General features: G+C 37.9%; 1 protein-coding gene across 6 annotated transcripts in view; it reads right to left on the bottom strand.

Moving 5' to 3' along the window:
• Positions 1 to 228: 228 nt before the first annotated feature.
• Positions 229 to 16,959, bottom strand: part of camkvl (CaM kinase-like vesicle-associated, like) — a 42,876-nt gene continuing 26,145 nt past the window's right edge. For 3 of the 6 annotated variants that reach the window (XM_089124330.1, XM_089124328.1, XM_089124329.1), the window contains exons 2-11: positions 8,691 to 8,797; positions 8,362 to 8,493; positions 7,917 to 7,991; positions 6,176 to 6,314; positions 5,214 to 5,334; positions 5,042 to 5,117; positions 4,552 to 4,688; positions 4,360 to 4,438; positions 4,194 to 4,281; positions 229 to 2,620 (exon numbers count right to left, since the gene is read on the bottom strand). In XM_089124330.1, coding sequence (XP_088980456.1) covers positions 1,295 to 2,620; positions 4,194 to 4,281; positions 4,360 to 4,438; positions 4,552 to 4,688; positions 5,042 to 5,117; positions 5,214 to 5,334; positions 6,176 to 6,314; positions 7,917 to 7,991; positions 8,362 to 8,493; positions 8,691 to 8,785 — 2,268 coding nt within the window. In that variant the 5' untranslated portion in view covers positions 8,786 to 8,797 and the 3' untranslated portion in view covers positions 229 to 1,294. Of the gene's footprint in view, positions 2,621 to 4,193; positions 4,282 to 4,359; positions 4,439 to 4,551; positions 4,689 to 5,041; positions 5,118 to 5,213; positions 5,335 to 6,175; positions 6,315 to 7,916; positions 7,992 to 8,102; positions 8,341 to 8,361; positions 8,494 to 8,690; positions 8,798 to 16,632; positions 16,658 to 16,959 lie in introns of those variants that run through there. The other 3 variants (XM_039651511.2, XM_089124331.1, XM_089124332.1) reach the window with 3 other exon arrangements.

The raw sequence follows: 16,959 nt of genomic DNA, 5'->3' as shown, positions 1-16,959 counted from the left end.
TATACCGCTGGAATATCCTTGCTGAACATCTATACTTAGGTTAACAAACTTGATAAATGGCAATTACCCTTTCACAATTTATTTTAAGCAACTTTAGCATACTTGATGCAAAGTCATTATGGAATTGTAATATTTAATACGAGACTAGTTATGTCTTTTTTCTTTTCTTTCTTTTTTTTTTTTTACCAATCCAAGATGTCATGCCAAAAGAAAAGCCTATAAAACAAGTTGGTTTGATCTGAGTTTTATTGAAATATTTGTGTTGAGAGTGCAAAAAATAACTTGGAAGAATATTCACATCACCAAAAATTTTATAATATTTCAGGAGGTGGAAGCCACAATTACAATTCACAAACATTTGCAATGACTTTACATATAGACATTAGAGCTTACTTTAAGATATATTAGCAAAAGTATTATACAATGTAAAGATATACTAGTATGCATCATAAATTGAGAAAAGAGAGTGAGAGAATGAGAATTAAACAAACGTGTATATGGACATATACAACAGAAACAAAGGGGGCCAGGAAAAAGAATATAGCTGTAAAGTAGTCTCAAAGTTATCATCAATTATCACATTCTGAGTATTATCAATATCATTCTCAATCAATGAAAGACTGTCATGTTTGGCAGAGACTTATAGAAACTACTGTACAATGTGAGAATATACGATAAGAATGATAAATGAACTAGTCTTATTGGAAATATTACAGAAGGTAAATGATTGATGAGAGGACACAAATGCACTGCTTCAACTTCACTATCTCAGAGCAAAAATCCAAGATGGATGAAGAGACAAAAATCATAACACCCTCCAAAGTCAGAACCTGGTGAAAACCAAATGCACAGCGGTTCTCCAAAACAGAGCAGGATGCCAACTTGTTTTAAGGGAACAAGTTTCATTAAAGGTGTTTTTTTTTTCAAGTTATATAAACTTTTGTATCCAAACTCTCCACAGATTCTACATTACAATTGTGAAATTGTTATTTAGGAAACATATTACAGCTTGCTATGATCTGGTAGTGTAGAGCAGAACCATTTACAATTGGGACAACCAGTTTCCTCTAATAATACAAAATGCTTAGTTACTCTCGTCTTTACACATTAAAAAAGCTCCTTATCCGTCACATACAATCAATAACAAGGCTCTTGGCGTTTAAGCCCCAAAAATCAATGTACAGACCCAAAAGGTATGCTGTACTCATGGATCCATAAAATCCATATCCCAAAGATTTTATTGTTCCATGGTGCACCTACTTCATTCTTGAGCCTTCACATCCTCTTAGCATATTTACAAGCCTTTTCCTGACACACTTCCCCTTGGTGATTGGCCAGACCGCTTTGTAGACTTCTGGCCATCGCTGTTACCCTCGTCACCAGTCGGATGGCTGTGACCCTGGACGTGACTGGGTGGGGAAGGTGGCGGGTACGAGGGAGGCGGGATGGTCAGGTGTGGTAGAGAAGGCATTGCTGGGCGAGGTGTGGTGGGAAGGGGTGGCGGGGTCGAATGATGGTACGAGCGAGGTCTGGGTGATGGGGAAGAGCTGGCGCTTTTTGCTCTCGGAAGGGTCTCAGGATGATCGCTGATCTGTTCCAGCAAAGAAGGCATATCCCCCTCGATCTTCTCCAGCACGGCGGCCATTTGCTTCTCAATTTGTTCGATTACACAATCCATTTGCCAGTCCGCGCTGGTTCCACTTCCTGGTTCTAGACCACTGTACTGTCCGACAGAGTAGGTTGGACAGTATGGGCCCCCGTACCCTGATGCACCATGGACCATCTCCTGCAGCTCCTGCTCAAATACCGTTTTATCATGGCCGAGACTCGAAGATCCCAATCCCGCATACGTACACTGGATGTTTTTCGCCGATTGGTTCCCCTTGTCCGGTCGTCCTTTCTTCAACTCTCTGCTATTGGGGTTGACCTCGCAAGTGGCCCCAACTTCTGCTGGCCTCTCTGCAACTGCTTCTGGGAGCTGTGTTTGACACCAACTGCTTGCGGCCATATCATGGGCCGTGTCTTTCTTGTCTTCTGATTGGAGGGGTGTTTCCTTTTCCACCGACAAGGTAACGGTTTTGGCATCCGGACATGAGCTATGATCCATCGAGAGATTTGCAGCCATCTTGCGTCGATTTGGAGTATCAGGGAGATGTGATTTCTTCTCAACATTCCCAACAGTTGTGGCCTCTGGGTCTGTGGAGATGTGGTTCCCTTGGCTGTCTGAGGTCTTGATTGGCTGGATGGGTGCTGCTTTTTGGCTCGCTTGTGTTGGTGATTTGTCCTCCCTTTCAGAAGTGCCTTTGTTAGTCTCTATCTTGTTTGGCTCCTCTGCTTGTACTTTTAAAGAGCTGTTTGATTGGGCAAGGGTCTCTGCTTCCTTCTCTTCTACTTTTTTGTGTACTGCCTCGTCTTCCTCTGGATTCTTCACGGGTCTGCTTTCGACGGACACCTCATGGGACATGCTCACAGTAGAAACGCCACCTGAGTCTTTTTGTGTCCCCTTACCATCTAATCCATCTGCTCCGACCCCTTCGCCCTTGGCTTCTACCGCACCATCAGACGATCCAGCTTCGGAGGCTCGGAGGCGCTGCATGAATGTGGTAACACGAATCGCTTTCTGAAAGTGAAATGAAAAGCACGCAACACTTAGTACCCGGTAGATTATCAAGTAATGTAAGGTCTTCTTTGCTATGGAGGTGAAATGCATAGTTAAAAGTGTGGCAATCGGTGGTAGCAGTTTCCCCTCTATCGCTTTAATGAGACATACACATTCCAGAAGGGCGTTTTAGTAATTTTATTGTCAGAGCGAGGCGTCACATTATATCGCTTTTTTCAGAATGTCGAAACAACAAATTTTTTAAAAGTTAGTGTAATAGTTCAACTTTTCAAATCCCCGTTCTGATATGTTTGGTTTTAGCTTTTTTTCGAATGTGAGAATGCAAGAACTGCGAAGTTACGCAAGAACTGCAAGATAAATTATGTCTGAACCAAACAATGAAATTAGTTGTCACTGGCTGTTGATCAGAGTGAAATGTTTTAAGTAGGGATGCACAGAATATTACGGAGCCTTATTGATTATTTGTCGATATTTATTGTTATCAGTTGATATTGGATATTGCCTATAATGCTCATTTTCAGCTTTGCCATCATCTAAAGCTCACTTAAACTTAATCTTTAAACCCCGCTATTAATTTAATAATAAATGTAATATATAAATGTAATATTTAGCAAAATTTTCAACTTCTGATGCCTAAAATTTACTTGTAGAATTTAAGATGTTTTTTTGTGTGTTTTATTTGACATTTATTTAGTCATTTATCTGTTTTCAACCATTGCTATTTATATATAAAAAAGTAAAGTACCGCAAATATTCTCATTCTCGATAATTGCCATCTTTCAAATGCTCTGCTGCTCGTCCCCATCCCTAGCACACATACAGGATGATCCCCAAGTTGATATGTATGTGTCATTGGCAAAAAGCATGATGTGAATAAATGAATCAGGGCTACAGTAAGTCATCTGAGGACAAACCACTTTGTCAAAGGACAAACAACTCTCTTTCTCTCTTTTCATAAGAACCACTTTGGTCCTTTCTAGCACACACAAACACAGGGACAACTTTTCATACACATACAATACGATGAATAGTCAATCTGGAGATTTGTCTGAGTGAATGAAGGGCTAACTGGAATTCAAACTGGAATCTTAAGGACACTGTGTGAGTAAAAGCCAGACGGCATATGACTGAATGCACATGGGACCAGCTGGGCAGTGATAAATTTGTTAGTTACTGGTGTGCAGATACAGGGAGGCTTAAGAACAGCGAGAGTCTTTCCAACAATCCGACTTAAACTACATATTTCCTGAATGATCGTAGCTATCAGGCCAGGCCATGAGATTATCGTACACTAGATATGATGCGAGAGGAAATATGAGTGCCCAAGTCAAAGATTGTTATACAGAGAAAAGAATCTCTGCCTCTAGGCTGCCCCGCAAATATCAACAGTACCTTCAACTCCTGGGTATCACATGCAAGGAAAAAGCAAACATTAATAAAATAACCATCAGAACCTTTTTTTAAAACAACAGCTTAATTTGCCACTATCATCTTTACAGATACTGTCCTTATCCATTAAATTATTATTTATTGTGATGTTTGCTAGAAAAGTGAGTAATGCAATTCCTCTTACCCTCCACTTTGCCTTTGCGAAGTTTTTCTCAAATTGAGCACAGACTCCTTCCTTCAGATTCTTTTCCGAAGCCCCATTTCCAGCGATCCTAGCAAATAAAAAAAAAAGTAAAAAAAGTAAAGGTGTTGTCCCTGAAAGAAAATCAACTATTTGTGTGTAGACTTACCATGCATGTGAAAGTGCATCGTGTGCAGTAATTCTCAGCATTTGATCAACATCCATAAGTCTGCAGACCAGCTCTTTTGCTTCATGACATGGAAGAAAGAGACTGAGGGGTAAAGCATCAAAATAAAATAAAATAAACATTTTAAATATTACTAGTTTGGATCAGGAGCTTCTCAGTTCCTGATCTTAGTACCAGCAGGGGAAATGTCATCCCAGTACGGTGAATCAAATTCAAATTCTCCACCGACAATGCGGCAGAAGATGATCCGGTTGTGCATGTCGGTGTTCTCCTCCTCAGTTTCATCATAGAAGGGAGGGTTTCCAGACAACCTACAAATGAGATTATTTGTACAATTTGTATTATGTTCTGCTGTTTTGTACTACATTTCCCTTTAGGTATAAAATTTAGGTATAAAAGTGCTGTAAAATTACTGTTAAGTGTTTTAAATCAGGGGTTTCAATTTCAAAATTTCAAAAAGGGCCCCCTTCCTAAAATATAAGGGCAGATATATTCGTATTTATTAAACCACATTAATACTGTGTTTTATATATATATTTTATAAAAGTGTGCGGACATAATTTTTGGCCAGGGAGTCATACAAAAAACGTTCTTTTAAAAAACCAAACACAAAAAGAAAATAAAGTATCCCTGACAAACCAATTGAATCTTAACATCAACTTACAGTATGTACATAATGACCCCCACCGCCCAACAATCGACTGGTCTTCCATAGCGATGACGCGCCACCACTTCAGGAGCTGACAGGAAATATGTCGAACAAATGTGAAGATTATTACCAGTGCTTCGCATACTAAACGTAAATTAAAATAAAGATCGTGGTGATGAATAAATACCAAGGTATTCAGGTGTCCCACAGGGTTCAGTGATTGAGCCATTCTCAAACCTGGACAGGTAGAAATCCCGCAACACGACTTTGTTGTGATTACTCTCTCTATAGTACATCAAGTTCTCCAGCTGAAATTACAGAAAAGGCAGAGGGCAAAAAATCAATACTTTAATATATAAGTACTGATAGAAGGAAAGACATGGCATTAAGCCCAAGTATGACTGAATAAAAGATTGCTGTGTCCCAAATGATATTGATATTCGACTTTCTTCTGGCCAGTAGAGACCAGACAGGACACACCCTTCACCTGCTCTCAATGTGAACGATGAGTTCTGTCTTTAAAAGATAAATCTGAAAACTCACAGCTGACCTATATGAATCTCAGTCTGTGATATTTCAAGCACAAACCCTAAAAGGAAATGCATCAAAGCTAAATCTAAAAACACCCAGGAAGCAACATAGAATTATGCATTACTGACAAGAGCAAATGAGATGCATATATACACATAGAGCAAGTCTGATGCTAATATCCTGCACAGCGTGTCGCTGCCGTGCACTAGAGGGCACTATACACACATGTTGTCTCATGACAAACAGCATCATAACCTTAATGACTTTAGGATGAAGCATTAGAACCACAGGAGCTGGCAATGCTGTTTATGCCTTTCATATTTGTTTTGAACATTAATGACACCCACAGGGAGCACCTGCAATATTACAGTTGTACAGTGTTATTATGAGTCAAAGCGGACTTGGCATTTGATTAATCTAACTGATGCTTATCATTTAATGCTCCACAAATAGAAACATCCTCAGCACACACATGCACATTAGCACGATTTAAAACAGAGTTACATCCTTTGAGTCACATGCTCAGATATTAAACCGGCCCATGGTGCATATGGTTTTGCTCTCCATTATTTGGACTTTCCAGAAATACAAATGATCATATTATGACTGCATACCAACCTTTAAGTTCCTGTGGACGATGTTGAGGGAGTGAAGGTACGCCACTGCTTCTAAGACCTGACGGATCACATTGGAGGCATCTCTTTCTGTGTAGTTCCCCTGGTCTAAGATCCAATCAAACACATCTCCACCTGTGGCCCTGTGATGAACACACAGTCAAAACATGAGATAAAAGCAGGGGATATGTGTGTGTATAGTGTGTAATTCCAATTTAAGCTGTATTTAATTGGTAGTAAGGTTGGTCAGAGATGGGGCCAGTGCTCCCGGCCTTTGACTAACTGCTGGAAACAAGGTACTCCAAACATAAGTCTGATACAGATAGAACAACAGCCCTGTAATGGTTTGACACATGTATATTTGGCATATTCAAATATACATATATATGACACATACTGTATAGTAGTGGCCAAAAGTGATGTCTCAACAAGGAAAATGTACTTTTTACCTTTTATTCAAATTTTATTAGAAATCTGTTAATGATTTTGTAAGCTTTTTGCAAAGTTGTGCTTGAAGTAAATAGTTTTATTTGTGATAAAATGAAATCGTCGCAATGAAACTGAAACATGAAAATGTGTGTAAAGCATTTTTGGCCACTAGAGAGAATTCATGAAATATTAATAACTATGTTCAAGTCAGTATACCTTTTTTTTCTGTGAACGTTTTGTTTTTCTAAGCATTTTTTTTTTTTTGCATATAAATAAAACTGTAGGTGTAGTTTGACCCTTTTTTGCCAAATAATTTTATCAGATAAATATCTTAACCAAGTAAGTTTTGTTCTTCCCTCATATTTAAATTGTTATAATTAATATTTAAATTATTATATATTTTGTTGGTTTACTCAAACTTGTAGGATCGTTAAAAAAAAATCCCCTCTGGACATCACTTTTGGCAACTATAGGATTATTTCAGTAAATTCAGGATAATTCAGGATTAATCCAGAGCCTCAAAAACAAGCAAAATGCATTCTTGTGGTTAGTCACCAAACATAAAACATACTGAAATATCACTATATTAGAAGGATTTTGATGATCCGTTACATAAAGACCTGCCCATATTTGCTAAATCGTTAAGAAAATTAGTGGTTTTCAAATGTTATATAAATCTATATTTTAAATCAAATTAAAAACTAAACGTCATACATTTAAATCCGGATTGGAATATTTTGCCAATGTGTACAGTAATGCACAAATGTGAAACTGTAAAATCTCAGAATATGTTCTCAGACTGTTAAAAATGTTGTGATTTCGACAAAACACCCCAAAGTAAACATAATATTAACCTATGTATGTAATTCTACACCTGACTTCGTATGTGCCTAATTTGGTGTAACTCTTTTCTCTTTTTAACCTTTTCAAACACTTCAAATATTTTATTTGCAGAATGCTAGAAATGCAAGCGGAATCTATCAAGCTAACATAATTCTAAAATATCTTTAAGATGAAAACGGAAAAAGGTAAATGACAAAATGTCCAGAAACTGCATGTTCTATTATAGACACTCATTACTTTAATCTCAATAGCTGTAATAGCATGTCAAAGTCATTCATGCACAATCAGATGACAGGGTTTTAATAGATTTTTAGCTCTGGCTAGATGTGGATATTTGCGTGAGGAAGCGAGTCAGAAGATGTGGATTTTCTGGAGTGATGTTATGGTGCGGAGAGATGTGTCCTTGGTCTACTGAATGGCACATGCAGGGAAGGGGTTGTGACTGATCACGACAAACGCAAGGTCAGACTCACAGTTCTTGTACGATGAAGAACTCTTTCCTGGTCTCGAATGCATCAATCAGCTGCAAGATGTTTGGGTGTTTGAGCCTGGAATAATGACACATGACAGCAAAAAGCTGAATAGTTTCTTCATCTCGCGCTATGAAAAGAGTAAAATAATGCTTCAAAAAGAGTGAGAAAGGACAGAAATAATCCCACCACGAGTGATACATTCAGCTTCCCGTACCCTCTCCATCTTTCTCTCCACCCCACCATCCTTAAAGGAGTAGCGCGCCCAAAAATGAAAACATACAGCTATATTTTTTACTTTTGTGCTCCACAGATGAAAGATGAATTTGATGTTTGAAATGATTTCTGGGCGCACTATCCCTTTAAATGTTTTCTTTGTCCTTTCAGATCAGCACTCTCACAACTCATCTCACTACATCATCTGTTGATGTTTTGAGTCACCGTGTACATTTTCAAGATCATGATCTCGTTCTTGGCTGCCTTCCGCACTTTCTTGCCATCTTTCTTGAGGAATTTCTTGCACACATAGACCTTGTCCGTCTGTCGTTCCTTCACCAGGCACAGCTCACAAAATTCTTTCCTGTAGAGAGAAATTATTCTGAATGCTGCATTTTATGTTTATGTTTGTGAGTCGGTTATATTAAGAACTACACTGCTGAGATAAACACCTATGTATTGGGAGAAAAGTGTTCTGAATTAATGTTTAATGAGACCACATGTCTGTAATTGATCGATTGGCTTTCTTAAGGCTATAATGGCAAATCTATGCACACTCACGCCTTGAGGACCTGTCCGATCTCGTATTTGTCAGTGACATCTGACAGGCTGTTGTATGTCCGCCCATCTCGCAGAGCAAGGCACCCAAATGGCATGACAGCATCCACCTGTCCAGAGGAGAAAAAGAAGCGTACACATACACATTCAACTATCAATCTCAATAAAACTAGTGGCATTCACTCTGGAGGAGCATGTCTTTACAAACTAGCCTCACCAAGACAGGTTTTACACAGAAATTGTGAAATGCTAATGAATGCAGTTTCAACATGACTGAAAGGAGACCAGTCCATTTCTTCCCATTAAATGCAATGTAACAATTTGCTACAAAGAAATTAATCACGTTTAAAGGAGGTGTAACTAAAAATTGAGTGAGATATTTTAAATTAAACATACAAGTGAATAAACAAATCAATTAATAAATAAACAAACAATCAATGAATGACAGGGTTATCAGTATTTGTTACTCACTAGTGGCTGGCTAATTTGGGACCAATTGTTAGTTTTTAGTTAATATACTTATTTAACTTATATTTTCCATGTAACTATTTGTAGTTAATAATGAACTGTTTAGTCAAGGTTTACACAATTGCCAAACACACACACAAGTTGGGGACATTCCATGGACATAATGGTTTTTATTAGGGGGTGGAACGATATTTTGACCGATACTGTTAACCGATAATTCTTTATATTTAAAAGCTGATAACCGATATATATATATATATCGTTATCGGCCTGGTAAGAAAATGTGGCCGATATATTAAAGCCGAAAAATAATGTATTATTCCCTTCAGCTGAGACACTTGTTGAGCACTGTTTTTTGAAATGATTGAAATCTCTTCAAAAAATGAAAATACGGTTCGGTACAACATGTGCAGCGCAAATCTGTCATATCGGTTATACAACACTATAACATGGACATGGATTTAATTGTGAGACTTTTGATTTTGTAATCAGGCTCTCAAAATTAGGTAAAAATTTGGATTTAAGTTTATCGGCCGATATATCGGTTATCGGCTTTCAAATATAAAGAAGTATCGGATTCGGTATCGGCCAAAATTTTCATGTCGGTGCATCCCTAATACATATATATATATATATATATATATATATATATATATATATATATATATATATTGGCGAATAAATCTAAATCCAATTTGTTAAAATTACTTTTTGAGAGCCTGATTACAAAAGTAAAAGTCTCACTATTGAAAGCCATGTCCCAAGCACACAATTACAATGTTCTCATCATAATATGTAACCTATTTGTCGGACTTCCAAACATATTTAAAGAAATTCAAAACCATCATGGCAAACAGTGCACATTAGAGGTGTCTCAGCTGAAGGAAATAGTACATTATTTATCTGCTTTAAGATATAGGACACATTTTCTTATCGGCCCAATAACGATATATATCATATGTACTGTACATGATAACATATGAACATATTTTGGCCGATACCAATATTGTGGCCAATATATCGCGCATCCCTTGTTTGTAAACTGTACAAACTGTATATTCTATCCCCTAACCTACTCATCACAGAAAACTTTCTGCAAAAAAACACTATTTAGGATTTATAGTTTTCCACATGGGGACTAAAAATGTCTCCACAAGGACAAGGATATCGGATATTGCCATCTTTGTGGGGGTAGGGTTTACCAGGACCACACACACACACACATACACTTTAAATAGGGAGAAAATCATGCAGTAACAAGGACATCGTGTTTTTGGTTGATAATAGATAACTGTTATCACTCCAAACAACACAATTTGTATCTTTATTGTGTTTCGAAAAAAAAAAATCTTATTTGTAAAAAGGTGTTTCTGATGTATCACACAATTAAAAAATCAGAAATATAGTGCTCATGTGAAAATAATTCAACAGATGGTTGGGCGGACATGTTTCTCAGTGCAGGGAAACAGTTGATCTTTAAGACTGATGGTATCAGTGTGGAAGAGCGTGATGAGAGTGACATCATCTTTATCAGAAAAGAGAGAACTGGACTGTCAGCTGTGTAATCCAGCTCCGGCTCCTGCCCCTAATCCCTAATCCCTCACATGGATCCATGCACGGGAGGGGTCGGGATACAGTAGGAGAGGTCGGGAACAAGTGAAATTTTACATAAATGGAAAATTGTGAAGGACTTTATGCTGAGAATCTGATATGAAGTGATAAACTGGAATACTGTGATATCTTTTTATTATCTAAATCGTGAGGTTTTGTCTGCTAAGAAAAGGAAGTGAAGACATTCAAATCATCGAGGCATGCGTCTTAGTTTTTGCTAGACAGCTGTTCATCCTACAGCAAAGTCAACATGGCATTGTCACGCATACTTCTGAGATATCATGTTTGCTATATTTGCATAGCTATTTCTGTTACCTGCCTTCTGGTACCACGCAAACAACTCCATAACATTTAATTAAAACAAAATTGTGCCACAATGATTTGTATGTGACAGGCCTGTTAGCAAGTTTCTGCATTTCAATAAATAAAATATGACACACTAAAAACATTTTACAAGAGCGCCAGATAGTCATGGGGCTTGTGTCTAAATTAAGATGAGAACATAATGTTGTGACAATATTTCATGTGCATGTTGCAGCAGAGTTTTTTTTAATTTATTTATTTTTTATAAACATGCACAAAAATTAAAAGGAACTGCTAAGGACAGATTTCTTTGGAAAGGCAAATGAAAACTCGATAAAATCGTCTAGTTTCCTGAATCGGCTGGTTTCGGGATCACTTGACCCCAATCAGACACGTTTCTTAGGGGGTCTTTACATAAGATGTCTTCTTTCATTCAAAATTAACTAGATAGGGCGCAGCACAGTGAAACAGAACGTGTTTTAAAAAGTTAAACTATTTTTAACCTGACATCTCATCTTAAAAATGCAACACTCATTTCAGAGCTGTGGCACAGAGGGTAGTGCGTCAATTCTGAAATATAAAGGGCTGCAGACCAAAAACCTGGACAATAGAAGACTGGAAAAACGTTCCCTGGTCTGATGAGTCTCAATTTCTGCTGCGGCATTAAGGTGACTGGGTCAGAATTTTGCCCAAACAACATGAAAGCATGGATCCTTCCTGCTTTGTATCAATGGTTTGTAAAGGATGGCTACGTCCAGCAGGATAAAGGCCAATTTATACTTCTGTAGGCGACGCCGTAGACTTCTGCCTTCAGGTCTTGGTTGCTCTGCAGTACTGCTCCAAAACACTAGTTGGCGGCGGAGGGTTTCAATGTTTTACTGTGTTTAGATTCCTCGCGGATAGGTTACTACAAGCAATGGCGACTGAAAAAGAGCGGATCATGTTGGAGTTGGAGCTTATTGAGGTGGAAAAACAGTTAATTTTAGTGAAATTACTAAAACTAAAAGGCAGAAACGAGAGAAGACGTTGGAGGAGATGGTACGTGCGGAAAAGCGTAAGATGGTACGTGCGGAAATGCGTAGGAGGAAATGCGATCCTACCAAGGCGACCAATCACAGATCTTGCAGTCCGCGTTGTCGCGACGTGTAGTTACATTTTTGAGGAGGTGCGCGTCAGGCTACGGCGAAGGGTACGCGGTATGGTGCGCTTCTGTGCGTATGCTACGCCGTACCTACTGCGAGCACCCTATGCAGAAGTATAAATTGGCCTTAACGCACCATGTCACAAAGCTGAAACTGGTTTCTTGAACATGTTAATGAGTCACTTATGTCACTATACTCAACAGTGCCTTCACGGTCACCAGATCCCAATCCAATAGAGCAGCTCTGGGATGTGCTGGAACTGGAGACTTGCATGTATGTACAGCTGAAAAATCTGCAGCAAGTGCATCATGTTATAATGTTAATATGGACCAAAATCTCTAAAGAATGTTTCCAGCACTTTGTTGAATCTAAGCCACGAAGAAGGCAGTTTGGAAGGAAAAATGGGGTCCAACCCAGTATTAGCAAGGTGCAACGGTAACACTTTACAATATGGGTGCACTAATATGCATTAATTCATCCTTGAATAATGCACACATAATCATGAGTTAATGTATAACTCATGAAGAACTAAACCATTAATTAATGATTACTGCATCAGCAACTAATAAAGAGTCAATATGATTAATAGATTAAGTAATACATTAATTGCTATTAATTCAACATGTCATTGTGTAACTAATATTAACTAATAGTGTAAATTAATGTGTTAATTACCACAATTAGTCAAAGCTATGCACTTCAGCTTCCAGTTGTCTGCTTTAATTAATCATTAGCTAATGATTTGCAAAGGTATCATTATGTTATGACTTTACTTGTTGGGGCACATCATTGTTAACTAGTCATTTAGTAATTTGCACATGAATTGGCACTAACAATGAAGTAATTAATGATGTATTAATGCATATTAGTGTACCTGGAAGTTGAAATACAAGGCTTTGGCTCATTCTGGTAATTAACATATTAATTAACGCTATTAGTTAAAAAATTAGTTATTATTGAATTAATCCACAATTACATATTTATTTAACAACAATTCATGGATGAACTAATACATTAACCTTACAGACTCTTAATTAGTTCCTAATGTGGTAATCATTAATGAATAGCTTAAATAATCATATTTATTATCTGTGCATTAGTTAAGCATGAATTAATGCTTATTAGTGCACACGTATTGTAAAGTGTTACCCATATTTGGATCATTTTATAACAAACAAACAAACATTTATTTATAATATGATAATAAATAGCTAATTTGAATAAATATGACTGACATGTCACTGTTGGATGACTGTAGTGTAGACCACTGTGTAGTGCAGGAAGTTATGAGCCAGAGTTGCTACTTCACTCCTACAGGCACTTTCTAACACTCTTTCCGTATGGTATGAATGCACAACGAGCTTGGATTCCCTCTGGAGCTGGATGCAAATACAGAAGGTGACATGCTTACGTTAGGGTAGTGATGTGCATGTTTTGATGGGAACCTTGCACTGGAAGCATCTTGGATCACATTTGACAGTCCTCGCTCATTAGTTACACTCAATACGTGCTACAGAACTCGTGCGCACGTATGGAATCGCACATCCTTCTATCTCACGTGTGAAAAAAGGATATCTTGTAGAGATGGCCATTATGGGATGGGGTGGGATAAAGGATTGCTGTCTCAGAGCTTGTGATTTCTCAGATCAGCTCAGGCAAAAATGTATGTTGTTTTAATTGAGGGTCCATGCATATTCATAATGGCTATTTTTTGCACACGCCCACCCCTTACATACAATCCGAAATTAGCATTTGAACAATCGCCCAGCCTGGAGAGTTCAAGAAAGATACAAGACAAAAGACGAGGAATCACCAAAGGGTTTGAGGGGTGCCTTCAACAAAGACTAGCTTGCAACACATTTCTCCCTCCATCATTAAAGACCATAAGACCCTCGCCATCAGCCTTTCCCAAGACACTTCTCTGTAATGGTACGCTCTTCTCTCTCCTGTCTGTACTGCTCTTATTAAAGCAATGAATCTTCATCTCCAGAGGCACACACATTAAACACCAGAGCCAATCCCACAGGATGGATGAGAGGAGCTGTGCTATTCTCCAAACACATCTGAACCCAAACTCACACACACACCTCCTCACAATCCAGCACAGCAACAAGTTCAAAAGTCACAGCATGGAGCGTAGAAGTTTGATGTCCTCCATTTCCCCCCTTGCTTAATCTGGTGCTAAATTATAGCATGCAGTCCCGCTTTCACGTCCACCTCTCACAGACAAACACCATAATCATTATCATCCTGCTGGGTTTATTATGCATTTGGTGTTCTGAAACAGAGTTTTGGCACTACTAAGCGCAATATTTGCCAGGGCCTCGGATGAAGCCTCAGATGTAGTGAAAATATTGAGAGAAGACTCATCCGAATTAGTAAAGCAAATATACCGTTACAATTACATTTCATGTGAAATCAAAAATTTTATTCACAGAGTTTCGGAAGATTCCTTTAAAGAGAAATATAAACAAGATCCCGTTTCAGTTAGTATTAAAGTTGTGATGTAATTAAAGACAGATATTTACTTCCTTATTGTGACGTAAATCCGAATTTTCGAAAAGGAAAAAGTTTGGAGGTGACTTGGTTCAATTTATCAGTTGCTAAATGGATGGAGGCAAAACGAATGCAAGCCGTAAGAAAGGGGCGGGGTTTAAGTAAAGTAAATGATTGGAGAAATCACACATATAACACCAGAGATTTATTTTGTTTAAAAATTGTACGGTAAAAAAAAAGGAAAAAAAAGAAACAAGCATGGATCAATCATTCATAATAAGATGAATAACATACATTAAGAAAATTTTCCATTCCATGCCAACTTCCGATATCTGATTTAATCAAGTGGTCAACGCAAACATGCAAATTCATTTACCTATCAAAAAAAATGCCTTTTTGTGAACTGAATCAAATGATCATAAGAATCACTGACTCATAAGAATGATTACTTCACAAATTGGACATTGCTACTTCTCTCATAAACATGCCAAGGAGAACTAGGGTGAATATTTGATGGTAAAGACTTGACTTCTGTCTGCTCCTCACACAAGTCAAGTCAGTCACATTTATTTATATAGTGCTGCTTCAAACCATACAGATTGTGAAAATAACATTTTTAATGTCGCCAAACCCATTAATTATGAAACAAATTTAATGTAGTTGTAAGGCAGCTCTGCAGATTCACTATTTAGTTCAAGTTTTTTCCTCATCTGATAGTGTCAGTGCAGTCGATGATATTACTGAGTTTTACAAAGCTTTCATTTGGCTTTAGATTAGAAGTATAGTTCATGAGCCGTATACAGACAGACACTTTTTACCATATTTTTGTCCTTTTAAAGCTTGAAAGCTCAATTTCCCTACTCATTTTAATTTTCTGAAAAAGAGAATTCTTCAAAATGTCATTTGTTCGTCTGCTAAAACATACACGAGACTATAAAAAAGATGGCATAATGTACTGACACTCATGTCCCAAGTTCATTTAGACAACCAATTTACATTTAAAACATCAAATTTGTGGTGAGATAACATTTTTGAATTATATTGTAAGCAACATTCAATCTACTTTACTTTTTAGACTTTTTTCTGCTATATCAACATACAGAAACACACTGACCTCTCTTGGTCTGACTCTGACCACTTGTGAACGGATCACCCGAGACAGACTTTAATACCAAGTGTAAATACAGCCTTGGATTCATTAACCATCCATGGTTTGGACTGACTCCAAAATCAATAACATGTCGGACTTCAGTGGTGAATTCTTGGAATTGACTTTGGCATGAATGCAAAGGGGGCAGTGTTAACCCCACCCAGACTGAGTTAGTCCAGCTGGGCTGCTGCTTGGAGCAGCTGGATGCTCCACATATCAGGGGAGGGAGGAGGGAAATGCTCTCATTCAAACACAAGATGCTCATCCAAACTGTCTGCTCTTCAGGAGGGAGGCTCAGAAATCTGGAGCTGATGCAAAAGGACAGCTTCCATACAGGAAGGGCAGTGAAGGCCTGGATTAAATCAATCTGTTACCCTTCAGGTGGAATGCTACGAATTGACCAAGACTGATGCTGAAGACATGGATGGTGATTTTGTCTGTTTCTGTAGGTCATACATGATGTATACATGATGACAAGAATGATTGCCTGATCCCTGAGCTTAAGTGCACATGGTTGAAGACACAAAAGGAGAATAGATTGAAAATAACTAGGGAGAGAATAGACCACTTAGGACATACACAAATGTTTACCGGGGGTAAGATTTGGATGAGAAAATAATCAACAGCACAAGTTGGAGAAGAATGAATGTCCTAAAGCATGGTGAAAAGTCACATGAAAGGAGGCAGTGCCTCCACATTACAGCGATTTTCTGATTACACTGTCAAAACAGGGGTAGTTCATTTAAAAATTAACATTTTGCCATAATTTACTCACTCTCATGTCGTTCCAAACCTGTCGTCTGTAAAAAAAAAAAAAAAGAAAAAAAAAGATAATTTGAGAAATGTTCCAACTGTCTATGAATGAAATGTACAATGAAAGACAATGGTGTAAAAAAACAAACACTGGTCTGCGCTAACTTTCATTGTATATGTATTTGAGGCCAGCTAGTAAGAGCTGTGCAGGTAAACCTCACTCCCTTGATATCAAAAGGCGCTCTTACTCCAGTGGGAAGGGAATGAAAAATAATATGAAATCTCTAAATCTACTCTAAAAATCAGTTCAGTGATTCATAAGGAATGTTAAAGTAACCATAATGGTATG

Source organism: Pimephales promelas, chromosome 20, assembly GCF_988280905.1.
Source record: "Pimephales promelas chromosome 20, fPimPro1.hap1.1, whole genome shotgun sequence".
NCBI lineage: Eukaryota > Metazoa > Chordata > Actinopteri > Cypriniformes > Leuciscidae > Pimephales > Pimephales promelas.
This window is presented reverse-complemented; position numbering and strand designations above follow the sequence as displayed.